Here is a 23,753-nt window from a genome sequence, read left to right as displayed (position 1 = left end):
CTTTCCCGAAGCGGATCCTGTGTTTTGACCACTACCCAGGACAATGGATCGGATCCCAGCCGGTGAACCAAAACAACGTCGCCGTAAAAGGGGCAGACGAAGCGGTCTTCTGGTCAGAATCCGGAGACGGGCATATCGGGCACCGCTCCCGAGCATAATACTCGCCAATGTCCAGTCTCTTGACAACAAGGTTGATGAAATCCGAGCAAGGGTAGCATTCCAGAGAGACATAAAAGACTTAACGTTCTTTGCTTCACGGAAACATGGCTCACTCGATATATGCCATTTAGCAGACGCTTTTATCCAAAGCGACTTACAGTCATGTGTGCATACATTCTACATATGGGTGGTCCTGGGGATTGAACCCACTACCCTGGCGTTACAAGCGCCATGCTCTACCAACTGAGCTACAGAGCAGCATGAACTCGAGACACGCTATCGGAGTCGGTACAGCCAGCTGGTTTCTTCACGCATCGCGGCGACAGAAACAGGCATCTTTCAGGTAAGAAGAGGGGCGGGGGGGTATGCCTTATGATTAACGAGAAGTGGTGTGATCATAACAACATACAGGAACTCAAGTCCTTCTGTTCACCTGACTTAGAATTCCTCACAATCAAATGTCAACCGCATTATCTACCAAGAGAATTCTCTTAGATTATAATCACAGCCGCATTATTCTCCCCCAAGCAGACACATCGACGACCCTGAACAAACTTTATTTGACTCTGGAAACCACATATCCTGAGGCTGCATTCATTGTAGCTGGGGATTTTAACAAGGCTAACCTGAAAACAAGACTCCCTAAATTCTATCAGCATATTGATTGTGCTACCAGGGCTGGTAAAACCCTGGATCATTGTTATTCTAACTTCCACGATGCATACAAGGCCCTCCCCCGCCCTCCTTTTGGAAAAGCTGACCACAACTCCATTTTGTTGCTCCCAGCCTATAGACAGAAACTAAAACAGGAAGCTCCCGCCCTCAGGTCTGTTCAACGCTGGTCCGACCAATCAGATTCCACGCTTCAAGATTGCTTTGATCACGTGGATTGGGTTATGTTCCGCACTGCGTCAAACAACATTGACGAAAACGCTGATTCGGTGAGCGAGTTTAATAGCAAGTGTATCAGCGACGTCGTACCCACAGCAACTATTAAAACATTCCCAAACCAGAAACCGTGGATTAATTTTTTTACATTTTTTAATTTTTTTTATTTTACCAGGCAAGTCAGTTAAGAACATATTCTTATTTTCAATGACGGCCTGGGAACAGTGGGTTACCTGCCTGTTCAGGAGCAGAACGACAGATTTGTACCTTGTCAGCTCGGGGGTTTGAACTCGCAACCTTCCGGATACTAGTCCAACGCTCTAACCACTAGGCTACGCTGCCGCCCCAGCATGGCAGCATTCGCACAAAACTGAAGCGTGAACCACTGCTTTTAGCCAGGGTAAGGTGACCGGAAACATGACCGAATACAAACAGTGTAGCTATTCCCTCCGCAAGGCAATCAAACAAGCTAAGCGTTAGTATACAGACAAAGTAGCGTCTCAATTCAATGGCTCAGACATAAGAGGTATGTGGCAGGGTCTACAGTCAATCACAGATTACAAAAAGAAAACCAACCCCGTCACGGACCAGGATGTCTTGCTCCCAGACAGACAAAACAACTTCTTTGCTCGCTTTGAGGACAATACAGTGCCACTGACACGGCCCGCTGCCAAAACGGAGTGTGGTGTCAGGAAAATCGGAGTGTGGTGTCAGGAAAATAACCTCACACTCAACGTCAATAAAACAAAGGAGATGATCGTGGACTTCCTGAAACAGCAGAGGGAGCACCCCCCTATCCACATCAACAGGACAGTAGTGGAGGGGGTAGTACGTTTGAGTTCCTCGGCGTACACATCAGGGACAAACTGAATTGGTCCACCCACAGACAGCGTGGTGAAGAAGGTGAAGCAGCGCCTCTTCAACCTCAGGAGACTGAAGAAATTTGGCTTGTCACCAAAAGCACTCAAACTTTTACAGATGCACAATCGAGAGCATCCTGTCGGGCTGTATCACCGCCTAGTACAGCAACTGCTCCGCCCACAACCGTAAGGCTCTCCAGAGGGTAGTGAGGTCTGCACAACGCATCACCGGGGGAAAACTACCTGCCCTCCAGGACACCTAAACCACCCGATGTCACAGGAAGGCCATAAAGATCATCAAGGACAACAACCACCCGAGCCACTGCCTGTTCACCCCGCTATCATCCAGAAGGCGAAGTCAGTACAGGTGCATCAAAGCAGGGACCGAGAGACTGAAAAACAGCTTCTATCTCAAGGCCATCAGACTGTTAAACAGCCACCACTAACATTGAGTGGCTGCTGCCAACATACTGACTCAACTCCAGCCACTTTAATAATGGAAAAATGTATGTAAAAATGTATCACTAGCCACTTTAAACAATGCCACTTAATGTTTACATACCCTACATTACTCATCTCATACTGTACCCTATACCATCTACTGCATCTTGCCATCTTTATGTAATACATGTATCACTAGCCACTTTAAACAATGCCACTTAAGTTTACATACCCTACATTACTCATCTCATATGTATATACTGTACTCTGTACCATCTACTGCATCTTGCCTATGCCGTTCTGTTCACTCATTCATATATTTTTATGTACATATTCTTCATCCCTTTACACTTGTGTGTATAAGGTAGTTGTTGTGGAATTGTTAGATTACTCGTTGGTTATTACTGCATTGTCGGAACTAGAAGCACAAGCATTTCGCTACACTCGGGGCGGCAGGGTAGCGTAGTGGGGTTAGAGCGTTGGACTAGTAACAGGAAGGTTGCAAGTTCAAATCCCTGAGCTGACAAGGTACAAATCTGTCGTTCTGCCCCTGAACAGGCAGTTAACCCACTGTTCCTAGGCCATCATTGAAAATAAGAATTTGTTCTTAACTGACTTGCCTAGTTAAAGGTAAAACACTTGCATTAACATCTGCTAACCATGTGTATGTGACAAAAAAAATGGATTTGAAAACAAATGCAAATACAGCTACTCTGCTGTTATTCTGGCAGCACTTTTTGACGTGACAGTAAGTTAGCCATAGTTGGCTAGGGAGGAAGCAAAAGAGAAGAACGTTGCCAGCCAGTATTGCAATGGAACATGTAAAACGAACAACTGGGTCACGTCCATAGATACAGAACAAAATTACTGAACTGGGTCTAGCAACCAAACCGATAGAACTAACGACCAGCCGGCTTAGGTAGCAACCGTAGATTTGTGACGGAACTACACTGCTCAAAAAAATAAAGGGAACACTTAAACAGCACAATGGAACTTCAAGTCAATCACACTTCTGTGAAATCAAACTGTCCACTTCGGAAGCAACACTGATTGACAATACATTTCACATGCTGTTGTGCAAATGAAATAGACAACAGGTGGAAATTATAGGCAATTAGCAAGACACCCCCAATAAAGGAGTGGTTCTGCAGGTGGTGACTACAGACCACTACTCAGATCCTATGGTTCCTGGCTGATGTTTTGGTCACTTTTGAATGCGGTGCTTTCACTCTAGTGGTAGCATGAGACGGAGTCTACAACCCACACAAGTGGCTCAGCTAGTGCAGCTCATCCAGGATGGCACATCAATGCGAGCTGTGGCAAGAAGGTTTGCTGTGTCTGTCAGCATAGTGTCGAGAGCATGGAGGCGCTACCAGGAGACACGCCAGTACATCAGGAGACGGGGAGGCCATAGGAGGGCAACAACCCAGCCGTGGAGAACGTTCTGCTGTCTGCAACATCCTCCAGCATGACCAGTTTGGCGGTGGGTCAGTCATGGTGTGGGGTGGCATTTATTTGGGATGGACTCGCAGCCCTCCATGTGCTCGCCAGAGGTAGCCTGACTGCCATTAGGTACAGAGATGAGATCCTCAGACCCCGTGTGAGACCATATGCTGGTGCGGTTGGCCATGGGTTCCTCCTAATGCAAGACAATGCTAGACCTCATGTGGCTGGAGTGTGTCAGCAGTTCCTGCAAGCGGAAGGCATTGATGCTATGGACTGGCCCGCCCGTTCCCTAGACCTGAATCCAATTGAGCACATCTGGGACATCATGTCTCACTCCATCCACCAATGCCACGTTGCACCACACTGTCCAGGAGTTGGCGGATGCTTTAGTCCAGGTCTGGGAGGAGATCCCTCAGGAGACCACCCGCTACCTCATCAGGAGCATTCCCAGGCGTTGTAGGGAGGTCATACAGGCACGTGGAGGCCACACACACTACTGAGCCTCATTTTGACTTGTTTTAAGGACATTACATCAAAGTTGGATCAGCCTGTAGTGTGGTTTTGCACTTTAATTTTGAGTGTGACTCCAAATCCAGATCTCCACGGGTTGATACATTTGATTTCCATTGATAATTTGTGATTTTGTTGTCAGAACATTCAACTATGTAAAGAAAAAGGTATTTCATTAGAATATTTCATTCATTCAGATCTAGGATGTTATTTAAGTGTTCCCTTTATTTTTTTGAGCAGTGTATATTTTGTGGAAGGATGAAAAGGTATGAATAAATTCATAAAAATAACCTTTTTAATCAAAATATGTCAATCATTATTTGAAAATGTTAACCTGTTGTATAAAAGTGATAATGCCTTCGAAGCCAGTGTTTGGAGGATATATTGGCACGGTTTGACAGCCCTCGTCTTCGCCTCGGACCTAACAATACCTGTGCCAGTATATCCTCCAAACACTGGCTCCTCGTGCATTAGCACTTCAACAATAGGACATATCTAGGTCAAAAGAGTAAAAGTGACACAATCAACTTTAATTGGCAACACATGTAATATCATTGGGAGCAGAGAAGCCTTGGCCGTTGATACATATAGTTTTTAACCCATATAACTGTAAGGCACTGGGAGGACAGGAAGTGATTCAGTATGTACCTACAAGTTAAACTAGACAGCCAACAGACATGCAAAGGCCACAGGCGTCAAGAAACCCTGTTTTAAATTGGGCGTTGTGTACGCGTTTAGTTCTTCAGTGCTCTATTAAATGGCCTATCTTTAAAAAATATATATTTCATTAGATACAAAATATGTCCGAGAGACATATTAGATACGAATAACCCCCTGATTTGGGACAGAGAACAACTTTGGTTGGACACACAATTGTATGCATATTTGAATATAATGCCACCACTTAATTCCTTAGTGGTTTGTTTTTTAACATAAGCACACACACACATTACTAGCAAGAAGATGATTTCTCATAAGAGTCCCTTAATATCTACATAATGACCGCTGCAATTTAAAATCTTATCCCCATACACAATAAAATCATACACAATGGCTAGGGTTTGCAATAGGGTCATGACGTGTTCAGGGACAGGGCTTGTTTTCAGGTAAGACAAGAGCAGAGAAGACAGCTGCCATCCTTAGAACTAAATAAGACGACATCTTTTCACGTATGCTTGTATAACTGTAAGCCTGGATCTGAAACACAAAATAGGAACATCTATGGACACAATCATTGCTCAGTTGGAAAAGAGGGTCAGACAATTAAGGCATTTTCTTGCCAGTCCCCCTGAACTCCAATTCTTCCAGTCAATATGTCTTTAAAGAACAGGGAGAGGACTAAGCTTTTTCCACAACAAAAGCAAAGCCGTAAATATTCTGTGCGCACATGGACATAAGGCAGATTTAACTCGGTGAAATATTAGTAGTGAGTGAAAGTCATTTGATGTACATTTATATAAGTCAAATAAGTCAAATAAGTCAAATATAAAAAAGAATTTACACTGTACACTGTATCAATTCCAATTTAAATGAGACAGACGGGAAGGATAAGTGTGACCTGTTTGTTATGAACCATGTGGTGTCTTCACAAGTGGCAGGGGGAGCTTGTACAGCTCTGTAGTATATCAGTTAAGAAGACCTGATCTGAAAGCAGTTCAGAATTGTTCTGAGAGCAGATCACACAGGCGCTGCGACACAGTATCTCTGCTTGTCCTTAGTGTTAAGCGGTACATCTGAAAAAATAAGAGAGAGGGGTTAAATAGGTGAGAAGGTTGTTCATTGACTACAGCTCAGCGTTCCAACACCATAGTTCCCTCAAAGCTCATCATTAAGCTAAGGACCCTGGGACTAAACACCTTCCTCTGCAACTGGATCCTGGACTTCCTGACAGATCGTACCCAGGTGGTGAGGGTAGGTAGCAACACAACAGCCACGCTGATCCTCAACACAGAGGCCCCTCAGGGGTTCATGCTCAGTCCTATCCTGTACTCCTTGTTCACTCATGACTGCATGGACAGGCATGACTCCAACACCATCATTACAACACCATCATTAAGTTTGCCGATGACAAAACAGTGGTAGGTCTGATCACCGACAATGTTGAGACCTCCCTATAGGCTGAGATCAAAAATTGTCAACGACTCCAGCCACCCCAGTCATAGACTGTTCTCTCTGCTACCGCACGGCAAGCGGTACTCTACCTACATGTACATATTACCACAACTAACCGGTGCCCCCACACATTGACTCTGTACCGGTACCCCCTGTATATAGCCTCGCTATTGTTATTTTACAGCTGCTCTTTAGTTATTATTTTTTAAACTTAAAACTGCATTATTGGTTAAGGACTTGTAAGTAAGCATTTCATTGTAAGGTCTACAGCTGTTGTATTCGGCGACAAATACAAATTGATTTGAAATAGGTGGGTCAAATACCTTGTCTGGATATTGAAAAAGAGTTGTTTGAGGAAAGAGTTGGTGACAGGGTACTGAGGTGGAGAGTAATTCTCACTGGAGGGAGGTGAGGGCTACATACCTGTGCTTGAGTATTAGGCTCCAGTCTCAAGAGGCAGCCAACCTGGGTGGTCTTCGTATGGATGACACCAGCGCCCACAAAGTTGGAGGGGTTTGGATCTACCCCGTCCAGCAAAGCAGCACCAAACCCCATTATCTGGAAAACAAAAACAGACACCAAATCAAGGTTAAGACTATCGACAACACAGCCCAACATGCTGATTAGACCGGGCGCGCGTGTGTCATCACGCGCATATTGATTTTGTTAACTCACACCAGATGCGATCAGGACACGCATGTTGAAATATCAAAACAAACTCTGAATCAACTATATTAATTTGGGGACAGGTCGAAACACATGAAACATTCATGGACATTTAGCTAGCTTGCTGTTGCTAGCTAATTTGTTCTGGGATATAAACATTGGGTTGTTATTTTACATGAAATGCAGAAGGTTATTTTCTTCCTGGATCTTTGTAGAATTTTGAGTCACACAAAATTGTGTGTTTTCTACTCCGACAACAGCGCGAGCATCCTGATGGGTTGAAATCAGTATGGCAACTGCTTGGCCTCCGACCGCAAGGCACTACAGAGGGTAGTGCGTGCAGCCCGGTACATCACCGGGGCCAAGCTTCCTGCCATCCAGGACCTCTATACCAGGCAGTGTTAGAGGAAGGCCCTAAAAATTGTCAAAGACTCCAACGCCCCTAGTCATAGACTGTTCTCTCTGCTACCGCACGGCAAGCGGTGCCGGAGTGTCAAGTCCAGTTCCAAGAGGCTTCTAAACAGCTTCAACCGCCAAGCCTTAACACTCCTGAACAGCTAGTCAAATGGCTACTACACCCCCCCCCCAAAAAAAAACCCGTGGACATCTTTTACAACGCTCAACACCCTGTAGAGTCCATGCCACGCAGGAGGTGTGGTCAGCATGTTACACAGTATTGCTAGTGAAGTCAGGGTGACCTTCATTCAGTTTCTTCACTTCCGTCTTTCATTTCTATCAACAACAACAACAAAAACACAAGTCAAGACAAAATCTCCATAGCAATTCTAATCATAAAGGGATCTCACCTTGGCTTTAGTAACCTCTGTATCCATGGAATGCTTTGCTTTGAAAATCTTTTGTACCTCTTGCTGAGGGCTGTGGGTAGAGAAAGTCAGTCACATACCACTGGCAGTTTCACCCTCAGCTGTTAAGGATGTGTAACTACACTAGGTTTTTACCTTGTTGCTGAATGATGGAAAATAGATCAATGTATTTCCATGTGAACGTTTTGACGTTGTTGCACAATTTTCACATTTAGTTGCATTTAATTAAAATGCATTAGACTAAGATGTATTTCACTGACCTATACCACCTACATAAATCAATATTTGGAAGAAGCGCTTTCTGGAATACCAGTGAATTGTTTAATAGTCACCACAGACTGCACACTCCTAGGGAAACATTGATCTATTTCTCTTGGCAATGTTGCTCAAGCTAAAATGACACTGTGTACCTATTCTGTTGGCATTTCCTTCACATTTAATTATAGTAGGAGACAGTACACACTATTTATATCAATATTTACACATGCAGGCCAATCTGAATGAACAAACCCTTTTGTGTCCTCAGAATATGAGGAAGAGTAGACTGGCACATTGTCAGAGGGAATATTGTGTGCATATCAAAAGAGAAAAACATGTCATATATGACCAAGCATATAGCAGAGATAAGTCTCCTTACGCTCCAAGTTGTTTCCAGCGCTGAAAGAAGTCCTGCGATGTCATCTCTGTAGGCTGGAAAAACTTGTTTAACGTAATAGGCAGTTTAACAGCAACGTTCTGGAGAGTTCCCCCGTACCTGTGGGTAGAAACAAGAGTAAAACAACACTCAATAATGTAGCATTTCCAACAACATTCATGCAAACATTATCACCAATCTAGCAAATAGTTGCACCCTGAAACAAACTCCAATATGCAATGTATTATAAAAGCATTTAAAAGGAAGAAAATAAGTTCTTACCTAAACTGAATGTTGAGCACTGGTGCATCCACAAAGTCAGACATACACTCAATGTTGAGTATCTGCTGGAGTTGTGCACCCCCGTCCACAGTGGGGTCTGCAGGCTTGGCATGGACATTCAGTTGTAGGGAAACAGTTAAGAAAAAGGCACAATAGGGAGCAGTAAATGGCCACCGCTAAACAATACATAATATAAACTGGGAGGGATTTATTAAAACAGCATTCGGAAATGATTGATGAAAACGATATAACAGCTTCTAGTAAAGGATATGAGCCTGCAGAGTATCTTGGCAGACCACAGAGGCAGCGAAATTCATGAACTGGGTTGATGTCTTGTTGCCAAAGAACACATACATCCGACCTGTACGTTGAAAAAAAAAAGATAATTAAATAAACCCTAAGATCTAATGGTCAAAACCTGACCATAATCACACTTAGGTGCATATGTATTTTTACTGAGGGGTACTCACCCAAATTCTGTCTGAATTCAGACTTCAGGCCAATCTGGAGGAGCTGGTTCTCGTATAGGACACCATTGTTCTTGCAAACAAACCTGGAAGCGAATGGCGCAAGTGGTAAGCATCTCATATCTGGTATCTTGGGGTTAATGAACTGTATTGACTGCCAGGATTGGATTCCAACCAATATGCCAAGAGTCCCCCAGTGTACAGTAGGGATGTAACTAATATCCCTTTCACCAGTGCAATCTGCGGTGAGCATGCAAGTGTTTTGAACAAACTCCACTGATGACGTCTCTTACTGGTCTTCAGCTTCCTCTGCAGTGGGCAGAGTAGCGTTGGCATATGCTACTTGTGGATTATTCGGCAGGAAACTGAAGCCAAGAGTGATGCACAGCGAGAATGTAAAGGGCAAGAGGAGCACATTCACACCAGGTTTTAGTAAGCTCCATGACGGATCAATGCAGTTGAAAAGCCCCTCCCTCCCTCTGATATTCGACCCCCTCTTCCTCTTACCTGGAGAAGTTCTCATCTGCAACAGGCCCCACTGCCACTGGTGTCTCTACAGGAAAGGCTGCTATGTTTTCAGAGAAGACATCCACCAGCAGGCTTGCCCCCTTGGAGGCAGGAGGGGCAGAGTTTTGAGTGGTGATGGTGCTGCCCAGGCCAAGCAGGTCTGTGGAGGGCGTGGGGGACGCGGCCACCTTAGGAGAGGTAACGGTCACAATTACTTCACTCCGGAAGTTCAAGATCTGAACCAATCAACCGCCCCAATTGGTCTTACGTTGATGAAAGTACAGAGCAGTGCAACACACACACCATGCAGAACAAAACAAACCTCTGTGGGAGGATCTATAATTATTAGGACTATACTTAGGACTCAAAAATAAAAATAATCCGTAAATACTTAGCAGTATATACTCTTAGGTTATCAAGCTCACACAAAAGCAATGCGTCATTTTAGCATCTGGAATTGTCTTTATTCTGTGAGCAGATCAGATTACATGATGTTGTTAGGACAGTGTACTAAGGTTAGGGAAGTGACAAGTGAAAAACCCAGCATGAGCATCCAGAACCTGAAAGAGGGGCCCAGCAGAAAGCAGCATAGGGACAGCAGAGGCCTGGGGGGGAATGGGGGTGAGGGGGGCCTGCAGGAGGTAGGAAGAAGAGACCGGACGTGGCCGGTTGGTGGCGGGTACGGTCGAGGCGGGGGCCAGAAGATCCCCAACAAACGAGAGAGGAGATCTCTAATGAATAGAGGAGGAAACAGTGAAGGCAGGACAGAACGAGAGAGCTGAGGACAGTTACGGAAAAGAGCAGAAACCACCAGGACAGAAAAATAGGAAATGTACACACTGAAAGGACAGAAATAGGAGGCTCTAATAAGTAAACAACACATGACAACAGTAATACCTTGGCATTTGAGGTAGTGCTGCTATGGTCTGCAGTACCCCCATTGGCACTGCGTTCTTTGCGGTTCTCATCCAAATCGGGATGCAGGTTTCCTGGTCCCTTCTTCCTCTTGAGTTTGGCCAGTATAGAGGACTCCCTCTCAGGGAAGGGAGGCATCTCCTCCAACACCGTGGCCTTGAGGGGAGCACAGAATGAATGGGGAATGAAGAGCATGACCTGAGGTGGAGGAACTGGAGGCTTTACAGTGTCCTTTTCTGAATTACAGTCTATGTACAAACAAAGATTTTTTGTGGGATGTATTCTGAACAATTAAAAGCTAAACCGCTAAGTGTAATATAAAACTGTTTTTAATTGCATTAAAAGTAAAAGTGTCAATCTTGCCCAACTGCTAGCTCGCTGCCATAGAGGACCACAATGGAAATAAGCAGTCGGGCTTCATTTTTTTATGCTAGTTAATTTTTTATGCATGCAATGTCTCCAGCAGAGCATACTACTACTTTTAATGATCTAATAAATGCAATCAATCAGGCTTATAATGGCACAAAGGCAGGGTGGAATGTCACCGACCAGTATGTCAGTGCTGGCGATAGAGCTGAGGCGCAGGTACTCCACAGCACGCTGCTGTAGCTCAACGTCTGCGTTGCGGAGCTGGCTGTCTGAGCGCAACACCTCCTGGATGGTGCCCTTCACCTCAGGGAACAGGTTGATGAACTTGATGTAGGCTGAGAGCAGCAAAGCCCGGGTGGGCACAGAGCACAGGTGAAACTTGGAGTGGAGCAGGTCAAACTGGATGAGTGGACTAAGGAGTTAGAGCAAGAAGGAACAATGGATGACACACAGCGAGTGACGTCTGTTCCCAGCTCCAAAGTAGAGGCCGACCGATGGTGATTTTTCAACGTCGATACCGATTATTGGCGGACCAAAAAAGAAGCCGATACCGATTAATCTGACAATTTAAAAAAAAAAACATGTATTTATTGGTAATGATGACAATTGCAACAATAATGAATGAACACTTATTTTAACTTAATATAATACATCAATCAAATCAAATTAGCCTCATAAATAATGAAACATGTTCAATTTGGTTTAAATAATGCAAAAACAAAGTGTTGGAGAAGAAAGTAAAAGTGCAATATGTGCCATGTAAAAAAGCTAACGTTTAAGCTCCTTGCTCAGAACATGAGAACATATGAAAGCTGGTGTTTCCTTTTAACATGAGTCTTCAATGTTCCCAGGTAAGAAGTTTTAGGTTATTATAGGAATTATAGGACTATTTCTCTCTATACCATTTGCATTTCATATACCTTTGATTATTGGATGTTCTTATAGGCACTTTAGTATTGCCAGTGTAACAGTATAGCTTCCCTACCTGGGCTTGAACCAGGAACACATCGACAACAGCCACCCTCGAAGCATCGTTACCCATCTCTCCACAAAAGCCGCGGGGAAGGGGAACAATTACTCCAAGTCTCAGAGCGAGTGACGTTTGAAACGCTATTAGCGCGCACCCCGCTAAACTAGCTAGCCGTTACACCAGCCTAATCTCAGGAGTTGATAGGCTTCAAGTCATAAACAGCGCCATGCTTGAAGCATTACGAAGAGCTGCTGGCAAACGCACGAAAGTGCTGTTGGAATGAATGCTTACGAGCCTGCTGCTGCCTACCACCGCTCAGTCAGACTGCTCTATCAAATATCAAATCATAGATTTAATTAATACAGAATAACACACAAAAATACGAGCCTTAGGTCATTAATATGGTCAAATCCAGAAACTATGATTTTGAAAAAAAATATATTCTTTCAGATAAATACAGAACCGTTCTGTATTTTATCTAACGGGTTGCATCCATAAGTCTAAATATTCCTGTTACATTGCACAACCTTCAATGTTATGTCATAACATAATAACATAATAATGTCACAAATTCTTCAATTAGTTTGCAAAGAGCCAGGCTACCCAAACTGTTGCATATACCCTGACTCTGTGCAATGTGAAACAATTTCCCTAGTTTAATATTGCCTGCTAACATGAATTTCTTTTAACTAAATATGCAGGTTTAAAAATATTTGATTGATATTAAGAAAAGGCATTGATGTTTATGGTTAGGTACATTCGTGCAACGATTGTTTTTTTTCCCGCAAATGCGCTTTGTAAAATCATCCCCCTTTTGGCGAAGTTGGCTGTCTTTGTTATGAAGAAATAGTATTCACAGTTCGCAACGAGCCAGGCGGCCCAAACTGCTGCATATACCCCGACTCTGTTGCACAGAATGCAAGAGAAGTGACACAATTTCCCTAGTTAAAAGAAATTCATGTTAGCAGGCAATATTAACTAAATATGCAGGTTTAAAAATATATACTTGTGTATTGATTTTAAGAAAGGCGTTGATGTTTATGGTTAGGTACACATTGGTGCAACGACAGTGCTTTTTTCACAAATGCGCTTGTTAAATCACTGTTTGGTGAAGCAGGCTATGATTAAATGATAAATTAACAGACAACGCAACGATTGTTTGCAATGCAGGACAAGCTAGATAAACTAGTAATATCATCAACCATGTGTAGTTAACTAGTGATTATGTTAAGATGTATTGTTTTTTATAAGGTATGTTTAATGCTAGCTAGCACCTTACCTTGGCTCCTTGCTGCATTCGCTTAACAGGTAGTCAGCCTGCCACGCAGTCTCATCGTGGAGTGCAATGTAATCGGCCATGATCGGTGCTCAATAATGCCGATTACCGATTGTTATGAAAACTTGAAAATTAATCAGCCATTCCGATTAATCGGTCGACCTCTACTCCAAAGGATATTATTGACTGTAAATTTCTCCAACCACTGGAGGTTGCTGAGGGTAGGACGGTACGTAATTGCTGGAATGGAGACAATGTAATGGAATAAACCACATGGAACCATGCATTTGATACCATTCCAGCCATTATTATGAGCCGTCCTCCCCTCAGCAGCCTCCACTGTCTCCAACTGAGAATAACAGTAGATCACTGAAATATATGGCATTGATTGGTTACTAACCTTGACCTTGAATCTCCTGCTATCAAGTTCCCAAACTCGCCTAGAATGTACCCTCCGACCTTTACCAGGTTCTCATGGCAGGCTGGGGCCTGGAGTGCCTGTGGAAATGAAAGAGAGTCAGAGTTACAGTTGAAGTCAGAAGTTTACATGCACTTGGTTGTATATACTGTATTGTATTCTATACTACACCACTGACAACAGCCATCTCCAGCACATTAGAGGCTGCTGCCTATAGACATAGATTAGGAATCACTGGCCACTTTAAGGAAATGAAACACTAGCCACTTCAATAATGTCTCTGTATCTTGCATTACTCATCTCAAATGTGTATACTGTACTCTATACTATGCCACTGTATCTTAGTTCAATGCCGCTCTGACGTATAGTTAGCCACCAAATTGTGCAAATTCTCCCACTTAAAAAGATGATTGCTAATAATTGCTCCCACAGTTGATTTCTTCAAACCAAGCTGCTTACCTATTACAGATTCAGTCTTCCCAGCCTGGTGCAGGTCTACAATTTTGTTTGTGGTGTCCTTTGACAGCTCTTTGGTCTTGGCCATAGTGGAGTTTGTAGTGTGACTGTTTGAGGTTGTGGACAGGTGTCTTTTATACTGATAACAAGTTCAAACAGGTGCCATTAATACAGGAAACGAGTGGAGGACAGAGGAGCCTCTTAAAGAAGTTACAGGTCTGTGAGAGCCAGAAATCTTGCTTGTTTGTAGGTGACCAAATACTTATTTTCCACCATAATTTGCAAATAAATTCATTAAAAATCCTACAATGTGATTTTCTTTTCTCATTTTGTCTGTCATAGTTGAAGTGTACCTATGATGAAAATTACAGGCCTCTCATCTTTCTAAGTGGGAGAACTTGCCCAATTGGTGGCTGACTAAATACTTTTTTGCCCCACTGTATATATTCTTAATCCATTCCTTACATAGATTTACGTGTAGTTTGGGTATACAGTTGAAGTCAGAAGTTTACATACACTTAGGATGGAGTCATTAAAACTCATTTTTCAACCACTCCACAAATGTCTTGTTAACAAACTATAGTTTTGGCAAGTTGGTTAGGACATCTACTTGTGCATGACACAAGTAATTTTTCTAACGATTGTTTACAAACAGATTATTTCACTTACTGTATCACAAATCCAGTGGGTCAGAAGTTTACACACACTATGTTGACTGTGCATTTAAACAGCTTGGAAAATTCCAGAAAATTATGTCATGGCTTTAGAAGCTTCTGATAACCTAATTGACATCATTTGAATCACTTGGAGGTGTACCTGTGGATGTATTCCAAGGCCTACCTTCAAACTCAATGCATCTTTGCTTGACATTATGGGATAATCAAAAGAAATCAGCAAAGACATCAGGAAAACAATTGTAGACTCCACAAGTCTGGTTCATCCTTGGGAGCAATTTCCAAATACCAGAAGGTACCACGTGCATCTGTACAAACAATAGTACGCAAGTATAAAAACCATGGGACCACACAGCCGTCATACCGCTAAGGAAGGAGAAGCCTTCTGTCTCCTAGAGATGAACGTTCTTTGGTGCAAAAATCAATCCCATAACAGCAAAGGACCATGTGAAGATGCTGGAGGAAACGGGTACAAAAGTATCTATATCCACAGTAAAATGAGTCCTTATTCGACATAACCTGAAAGGCCACTCAGCAAAGAAGAAGCCACTGCTCCTCTGGTCTGATGAAACAAAAATTGAACTGTTTGGCCATAATGACCATTGCTATGTTTGGAGGAAAAAGGGGAGGCTTGCAAGCCGAAGAACACCATCCCAACCGTGAAGCACAGGGGTGGCAGCATCATATAGTGGGGGTCCTTTGCTGCAGGAGGGACTGGTGCACTTCACAAAATAGATGGCATCATGAGGAAGGAAAATTCTGTGGATATATTGAAGCAACATCTCAAGACATCAGTCAGGAAGTTAAAGCTTGGTCGCAAATGGGTCTTCCAAATGGACAATGACCCCAAGCATACTTCCAAAGTTGTGGCAAAATGGCTTAAGGACAAAAAAGTCAAGGTATTGGAGTGACCATCACAAAGCCCTGATCTCAATCCTATAGAAAGTTTGTGGGCAGAACTGAAAAGGCGTGTGCGAGCAAGGAGGCCTACAAACGTGACTCAGTTACACCAGCTCTGTCAGGAGGAATGGGCCAAAATTCTCCCAACTTATTGTGGGAAGCTTGTGGAAGGCTACCCAAAACATTTGACCCAAGTTATAAGGCAATGCTATCAAATACTAAGTGAGAGTATGTAAACTTGTGACCCACTAGGAATGTGATGAAAGAAATAAAGCTGAAATTAAGTAATTCTCTAGTATTATTCTGACGTTTCACATTCTTAAAATAAAGTAGTGATCCTAACTGGACATGGAATTTTTACTAGGATTAAATGTCAGAAATTGTCAAAAACTGAGTTTAAATGAATTTGGCTAAGGTGTATGTAAACTTCTGACTTCAACTTTATGTATGAAATAGGATAATGGATTGGAGTGTGGTTGGGGATTTGGGAGCAACACAACTAAACAGTATCAATCAAATCCCACACAAACCCCTACCAGAGTGGAGGGATACGGGGCTGAGAACATATCAGTCAGCAGATCTTAACATGCACATGAGGGCATTTCCATGATGGGTATGTCATGAAGTTGAGATTCAATCTGGGCAGACCAGTATGTGGGGTAGCAAGTCTGAACATGGGGACAAATGTAACTAAAACAGACTAAAGGAAAAGTGGGAGGGCGTCTCACTGGTTCTGAAAGGATGTATATCTGCAGTAGACATCAATGTATCTGATGTCAGAGGATGCAGTGGTAGAGATAATGAGCAATGAAGGAGGAAATACACTGAAGAGGAGGGAGGGCTCAAGACTACACTTCCACAAAACTGGGATGGAGGGCTGGAGCAGCAGTCTGCATGTGTCTGTTTTAGGATCTTACAGTGACCTACCAGTGAGAGACAGTGAGACAGACACAAGCAGAGAGACTGAAGAGAGAATTAAGTCATCTCATATTGCTGTACCAAAGCACAAGGCGGGCTCATAGTTTCCTGAGAAGTTCCCTGAGAAGACAAAGACAGTTTTAGTGGTGAATAGTGAATGACGCTCTCCATCCCCCTGACCTCACAGGTCAGATCCAGACAGGCAGCGCCTGTGATGAGCATCGGAAGTGAACTGCTTAAAACTAATATGATTAAGGAAACGCACCTACATCAGAACAGAAGCACCATTAGTCAATCCAGACAGACAAACATTAGGTTACAATGAGTTAGGTAGATGTTCCCCCATGGCTCGGTTAAAGACGGATTATTCACAAAAATAAAATAAGCACCTCGAACACTGTCTTGGCAGCATAACCTTGCACTTCATCTCTGTTGATGACGATCTGGATGACGCGGTACCAGACCTCGTCACTGACATAGTCCCCAGCGAAGCGGATCAGGTTGAGGATGGTGTCAACATACCAGGTGTAGTCAACTGCATACTTCTCTGCCAGGATGGCCACCTTTAGCACCTGTGGTGAGAGGTAGTCTTAACAGATTAAAGAACGATGACATTCATGTTTTTATTTAGTTCTGTGGAACGTATTCTTCCAAATTACCTCAGTGGCATTTAAAACATGAAGCTATCATAAAATTTGGGGTGGTGAAATTATAAGAGAAATGGTTCGATACTGGGTTAGAACTCACTATCTCCTCTCTGATGGAGTAGTCTGCTGTCTCCAGGTAGCTGAGCATCTCTGCTACAATCTGTTTGGCGTTGCTGCGGTCACACATGGCATAGAGCAGGTCCACAGCACGCTGACGCACACTGACATCTCTCTCCGACTGCAGGATTCAACCAGGTCAAACACGAACATCAGGACTAAAGCATTCACATTAACAGGAACAAAAACAGACACAGGCATACATACACAATGTACTCAAGAAGACACTGAGTACTAGGATTGGCATATGTAGCTTGTGAATGCTGGTACAAGTGTGTTAGCGTACTTTGAGGGCATTTATGACCGTCTCGATGTGTGTCTTAACGGCCTCATGGGAGAACTCGGAGCTGGCTAGGGTGCACATGCTCTCCAGGGCCAGGTAGCGCAGGTTAGTCTCCCGGTGCTGGAGGAACTGGCCCAGCTGGTTACAGGCCCGCACCAGCAGAGTGGGCTCGCTGTTGGGAGAAAGACATTGGTGCCATTGTCACCAAGACAGTCCAACTCAACACATACAAAATGCATTTCTTGAATACATTGGTCCTCTGTAGCTGCTGCAACTGGGAGAGGGACTGACCTGTCATGGTGGATGATTAGACTGATGGCCTCAAACAGCACAGCGTTCTTAGCGTTGGAGTGCTGCACCTTCTTCGACTTGGGAGGCTCCTGGGCCTTGTTCAGGATGGTTTCCAGACACTCGGTCAGACGGCCCCGGATCGCACCATCCTCTGAGGGGGCAGGAAAGGGGGAGGAAGGGGGTCGCAGATGAAAGCACAACTATGTTCATCCCGGCAACACTACAGACCTTTTCTGAGTAATATGTTCATATAGTCAAACACCCACACGCATGTCATCATGCTCATACAGCTTCTTACCAGGCGGAGGATAGCACTGTAGGAGACGCAGGAGCTTGACAGAAAGCCAGGGAGCTGCAACAAAATAGTAGGTGTAGTCCTGCAGGTCAGTGGAGGCCGAGGAGACGATCTAGAGAACAGGAGGACATGAGACATGACTAACACATTACGCCTCAAGCAAACAACTGACTAATATCTAAGGTTAATAATGATATTCAATGGTCAAAAGTACAAAACCTGAAATAAAAAGTGACATATTGATGAAAGAAGAAGAAAGAAAAGTCCTGCACACAGCCATATGATTACCCTGCTGAGTCTGGCTACAGCCAAGGAGACAGATGTTTTGAAGTCCTCTGGGCTCTTCTGTGCCAGTGTGGTAATCAGGCTGGTGGCAGCGGTCACCACACCCTGCGCAGAAGGGAAGTAATACAACTGCCATTACACACAAACAGCTAATCATTAATATTACACTATATACAAACACTCCTACAACACGCCTACAAACTATTAATTTAGCTCAAACATAGCCCTAACAATGAAGACAGAAAGACATGGTGAAAGAATCCTCTCCTCCACACCGATCCAAATCTCCCTCACTAAAACCAAAGGTCCATAGTCCTCGCACAATAACCCCTGGCCCCATGGCAGTCCATACCAAGTGCTGGTCATTAAGCAGATGAACCACCCGGGCGGTCCACTCCCCCATGAGCACTAGGTCTGGAGAGGTCCTGTTGAGACGCAGTAGGCACAGGGCAGCACTCTGCTTCACACTGTCCATAGTGTCCCTGCAAGACAAACCCTGGCAAATTATGACAGAACATCAGCATCACTTAACTGGCACATAGCTTTTATTTATTTTTTATGAAAAGGCCAGCCTCAAACATTAAACTGACAGAGAGAGTACCTCGGTCATTAGGCTAAGTCTGCTCCACACCCCTACCCTTTCTTACCCAGCCACCAGGATGCGGGGCACCTCAGCCGCAAAAGCCTCAGCCATCTCCCTGCTGCCCACATTGGCAATGCAGTGCAAGGCCAGGTTCATGAACGTGGGATTCCTGCTGGACAGGTCATTCTTTATGGCATTGTTGATAAGGCTGATGAGGTCACTGTTTGAGTTGACCAACACTGAGATGAACAGGTAACCCTGTGGATTTAGATAGAAACAAAGCATTTATCATCAAAGAGGAATTAAATGGAAGTTATCATAATAGCTTAACATAAACCTTGAGAATAGATTGGACAAAACACTGTTTATAACAGAATTAGATACATAATTTAATCCACTGACAATCATACAAACAAATTCAAAGACCGGCTTCTCTACTCACAATTTGTTTCTCTGTGTACTTGTTGGAGCTGAGCAGGTTGACTGCCTCCATGTGGCCAAAGTCGATGTCATGGCCAAGAAGGAATATGAAAAGCAGCTTGCACACATATTTCTTCTTACTGTATCCATCTAGTGCTTTGTCTCCTGCAGAAAGGACATTGTCATGACTATGAAGATTAGAAGCATAAAACAAAATGGAAGGAAAGAATACTTAAAGCAAGCCAAGTCACCGTGACTGATCACATGTGTTTGAGAGCACGGAGCATTAGTGTTCTTCCCTTCTAAAAGAGCAACATGCTAACCACTCCTATAAAGGGAACCAAAATGTGAAACCCACTTAGGAATAGATAAAAGTATGACATTCCACGTTGCTAGGTAAATCAATCCCACAACCGACTGTAGTTGAGGAGAGGGTGAGTCAGCAACACAAGACAGGAAGCTGAGTGCAACACTTTTTTCATCTTGGTGAAAGAAGGCAAATGGTGGGAGGCCAAATGAGTGCAGCTGTGCAATGAAAATAATGAGGGATTCAGAATGTTGTACAAATAAATAAAGTATGTCCAATGCCGCTTACAGGAAACCTGGAAGTGCGCTAACAAATGTAGACCAACGCACATTATAGCATGAAGAGCTGCAACAGCATTCTGAAAGTGGGGGTTTAATGGAGCCCCCACCCCTGTCTGGAACCCCACCTCCACTGTGTGTGGGATTTTGTCCCATGAGAGAGATTAGGAGGGGCTCCACATTAAGGATTAGTTTCTCTAAAATAAGGCTATAATTCTCTCTCTCGTTTATGAACTTTCCACATCAACTAAGAATTATCTGGTTCAAAGAAAGATAAACATGAAGATGTTTACATCACAATCATAAAACCTTTAATGAATGTGTGTAGAGAGAAAGAAAAGGAGAAAAAGAGGAGAAAAACAGCATGAAAGATTTTCTGTAGAGCTCTACAGGAAGTTCCTCTGGAAAACAGAAGAAAGGATTCCAGCCTGCTGATATACTGTGCCCCCCTCAGTTTCCTGACAGAACAGTTGACTCAACAACTCTCCCTGTCCGGCTATGCCCTTTAGCTTCTCCCTGCCTCACTGAACCTATATAGCCTATCTCTAGGGATAGTTAGGGACCATCAAATTATACAATGTAAATTGCACAATATTTTATAAATTTATACAATTTATAGTTGGTGGGTGCATTTTATGTCATTGAAATTTGGAGGGATTGACCTTTTAAAATATTGTCCCATGTCCCAGAGGGATATCAAATGTGAAACCAAATTGATCATGGGTGTTACAATTGGGTCATGTACAGTTGTGCTCCAAATTTATGATTTGCCTACATGGGTACTGCCAGCTGTGGGCAGGATTAAAATAAACCCAAACCACAGAAAACTTACAGTACCCTTCATTCCATGAGATAGTAAAAAAATATATAATCATCTCGCAACTCTGTTTTGGACAAGACTGATTTCATGACCAAAATTATCTTATTTACGATGTGGTACATTTTGACACGAGAACACATATTCAAAATAAGAAGTTGCTTTTTAGGGGTAGTCATTCTTTAACCAAATAGCCTGCCTCAGTGGTAGTCTAAGTACTCCATCAGTTTGGAAGGCCTACAAATGTGTTGTTTCATGATAAAAATGAGCTGGCCCATAAACCCATCAAAAGCAACTTTGCAGGTAGGCCCTACATGTTTTCTACCCACCAAAACACAAGTCACCTGATTTTATTGAAGCCACTATCCATTTTCACTGTGGAACAGCAGACTTATTTTAGGCTAGATAGAACAGGTGGTAGAAAACACTTCTGACATTCAGCGTAGCTGCATGGTGATCTCCTGTGAGGGCACTGTTAATCTAAGTGACTAGTGTCAGTGTCCACAAACCTTATGTGGAACCATCAGACACCAAAGTGTGTTCACACTCAGATTTAAGGGCTTTTGCTTGACTTACCTTTAAATTTTGAGCGGATGTTGGCCAACTCTTTGTTAATTCTCTTGATCTCTGCTTCTTTACTTTTACCTGAAATGGAAAATAAAACATGTTATATGTTCAATGTCACCTGTATGGGCCAGAAGTTCTGCAGTTGCAAGCCTGAACGACAGCACTTGTGGAATGGAACAGTTTGGCTGTACCACAGTACTCATAGACTGAGCTAAATTGTTGATTGTTTCTTTTCTGCAAAGTATGTGTATGATGTGCCTATGCACCATGAACTAGGGAGGTGAGGTCTGGAAATAAATTGGATACCCTTCAGGAGCAATGGTCTTAGTAGTAAGATGTCTAAATTACGGTATGGATTTATGTCAGGAGAGCATACCTGGGTCAGGAGGATCAGACCCAGACCTATGGTTTAGGATCAGTTTTTCTGCATGGCTCTGTAACATGCCTCATTCACACCTACATTGAAGTTATAGAAAGTTGGTAACCTTCACTGTCTCTGCTATGGATTTACGCAGGGAAACTAGTGCTCTAAATAGACTAATTTTCTCACAGAGCACATTTAGACTTCAATGGCTCTAGTCTAGGTGAAAGTTCCCAGTCCCACCACCATAAAACCCTGCACTGCAGCTGGGGTTTTTTGATGGTAGTGTATGCAATCCAGCGACTAGTATTGTTATTGTCGAAGGAATACACAGAGCATGATGTTAGTTGCTAGAGAGAAAAGGTAACTAATTAGTTAGCTAGTCAGTCAATATTTGTAGGAGGTAACTAGTTTGCTACCCCACTAAAAATGTGTGAATTATCAATCTACAACGATGTAACACCAGCCAGCCAAAATGATGAATGGCATTTTTTTTATTTCCTGACTGTGACCCACGCCCATTGGCTAGTTTGCTAAACTAGCTAGCTTAGCGTGACATTAAACCAGCTAGCTTAGTATAACTAGTACAGTAAAATCTTGACTTGGCTGTCTGTAGCTAGCTATTTACCTTTATTTCATATGTTGGAAGTTTGTTTAGGAAAACATAGTTAGCTGTCGTCCTTTGCGGGCTATTTTTGCTTCAATGTCTAGCTAACGTTGGCTATCTATCATGGCTAACGTCAGTTTGCTAGCTAACTGTTAACTCTTGTTAGCTACAGTACCGTTAACTGACGTTGACAGGATAGCTAAGTTAGCTAACTACCCACGCGTTATTTATTTGTGTTAATTAAGTAGCAAGCTAGTTAAACATGGCGCGCATTTACGTGGGATAGCTTGTTTCATAGCTACCCTTGCATTCCTCCCAAATGAACTGTAACGTTAGCTTGCTAATCAACAAGTCAACATCAACTACTCACAGTTCCTAATGTCCGATATAAACACAGCGAGGCCACGCATTCCATCTCCTTTAGAGACTGCAGGCATTTTGTTCCACGCGATATGTATTTGTTAGCCTATTCTCTGCAGTCAATAAACTTTATTTCAGTTGTTCGGGAGTAGGATTCTGTTAAAGAGGCGGAGACATGCCCAGTAGAGACTGGGACTCAGGATGTATAAACGTCAGAGAACAGGCATTTTTAGAGTGAATGAGCCAACTCAAGATTCCTAGGGCGTGAAAAGTGGTGCAGTAGGCCACTCATTTCAAGTACAGTGATTGGTGTTATTGATGCATGGTGAATGTTGTTTCTGAAATACTTTTAGTTAGTATAATCTAGACAGACAGCAACAACAACAAATTGACGGATAAACACAGATACATGTCAATTTATTATGTGGATTCAGACATTTTGACTGCATGGTACTACAATCTATGTGCAAGTTATCCCTTTTTGTATCTTGCAGGCCTGTTCAGTATGTATTTATTTTGAGAGAATTTTCAACAAGTTTCATGTGTGAAATGTGTGTCCATGTTGAGATTGAAAAAAATGTTTCCTTGGTCCTTCACATGGTGGTGCTGCTGTCACCACTTTTGGAAATCTTGTTGTTAAATAGAGTATGGTTGCATGCAAACACAAACTCTTTGGGTAGGGGCTGGGGGCAGTTGTATCATGCACCGTTTCATGAATGATGATGCAGTCTTATAATTCGAGACAGTGGTAGGGCCCATCTCTGTTCCTCTTCCTAAAGCATGGACCCCTATTTGCCTACAGAAGGAAGAGAGACTGAATTAAACGGCCACCGTCAGGTTCAT

The 23,753-nt window shown here is 43.2% G+C and overlaps 1 protein-coding gene across 2 annotated transcripts; it reads right to left on the bottom strand.

Annotated features, from left to right (window-relative positions):
• Positions 1 to 4,832: 4,832 nt before the first annotated feature.
• Positions 4,833 to 23,109, bottom strand: LOC124035650 (AP-2 complex subunit alpha-2). 2 transcript variants are annotated; one of them, XM_046349210.1, is made up of 23 exons: positions 22,921 to 23,109; positions 21,592 to 21,660; positions 19,636 to 19,778; positions 19,258 to 19,451; positions 18,963 to 19,092; positions 18,614 to 18,715; positions 18,329 to 18,437; positions 18,031 to 18,181; positions 17,743 to 17,911; positions 17,440 to 17,577; positions 17,082 to 17,264; positions 13,727 to 13,824; positions 11,261 to 11,492; positions 10,694 to 10,867; positions 10,357 to 10,527; positions 9,797 to 9,984; positions 9,293 to 9,375; positions 9,094 to 9,183; positions 8,823 to 8,946; positions 8,544 to 8,660; positions 7,889 to 7,958; positions 6,840 to 6,974; positions 4,833 to 6,037 (listed from the first exon to the last, which is right to left on the bottom strand). In XM_046349210.1, exons 1-23 carry the CDS (start codon positions 22,985 to 22,987, stop codon positions 5,960 to 5,962), a joined length of 3,015 nt encoding a protein of 1,004 aa, XP_046205166.1. In that variant the 5' UTR covers positions 22,988 to 23,109; the 3' UTR covers positions 4,833 to 5,959. The 2 variants fall into 2 exon arrangements, with proteins under 2 accessions (XP_046205166.1, XP_046205167.1); XM_046349211.1 differs by lacking the exon at positions 10,357 to 10,527 and having other exon boundaries at positions 22,921 to 23,108.
• Positions 23,110 to 23,753: the final 644 nt, after the last annotated feature.

This window comes from Oncorhynchus gorbuscha, linkage group LG05 (assembly GCF_021184085.1).
Source record: "Oncorhynchus gorbuscha isolate QuinsamMale2020 ecotype Even-year linkage group LG05, OgorEven_v1.0, whole genome shotgun sequence".
NCBI lineage: Eukaryota > Metazoa > Chordata > Actinopteri > Salmoniformes > Salmonidae > Oncorhynchus > Oncorhynchus gorbuscha.
This window is presented reverse-complemented; position numbering and strand designations above follow the sequence as displayed.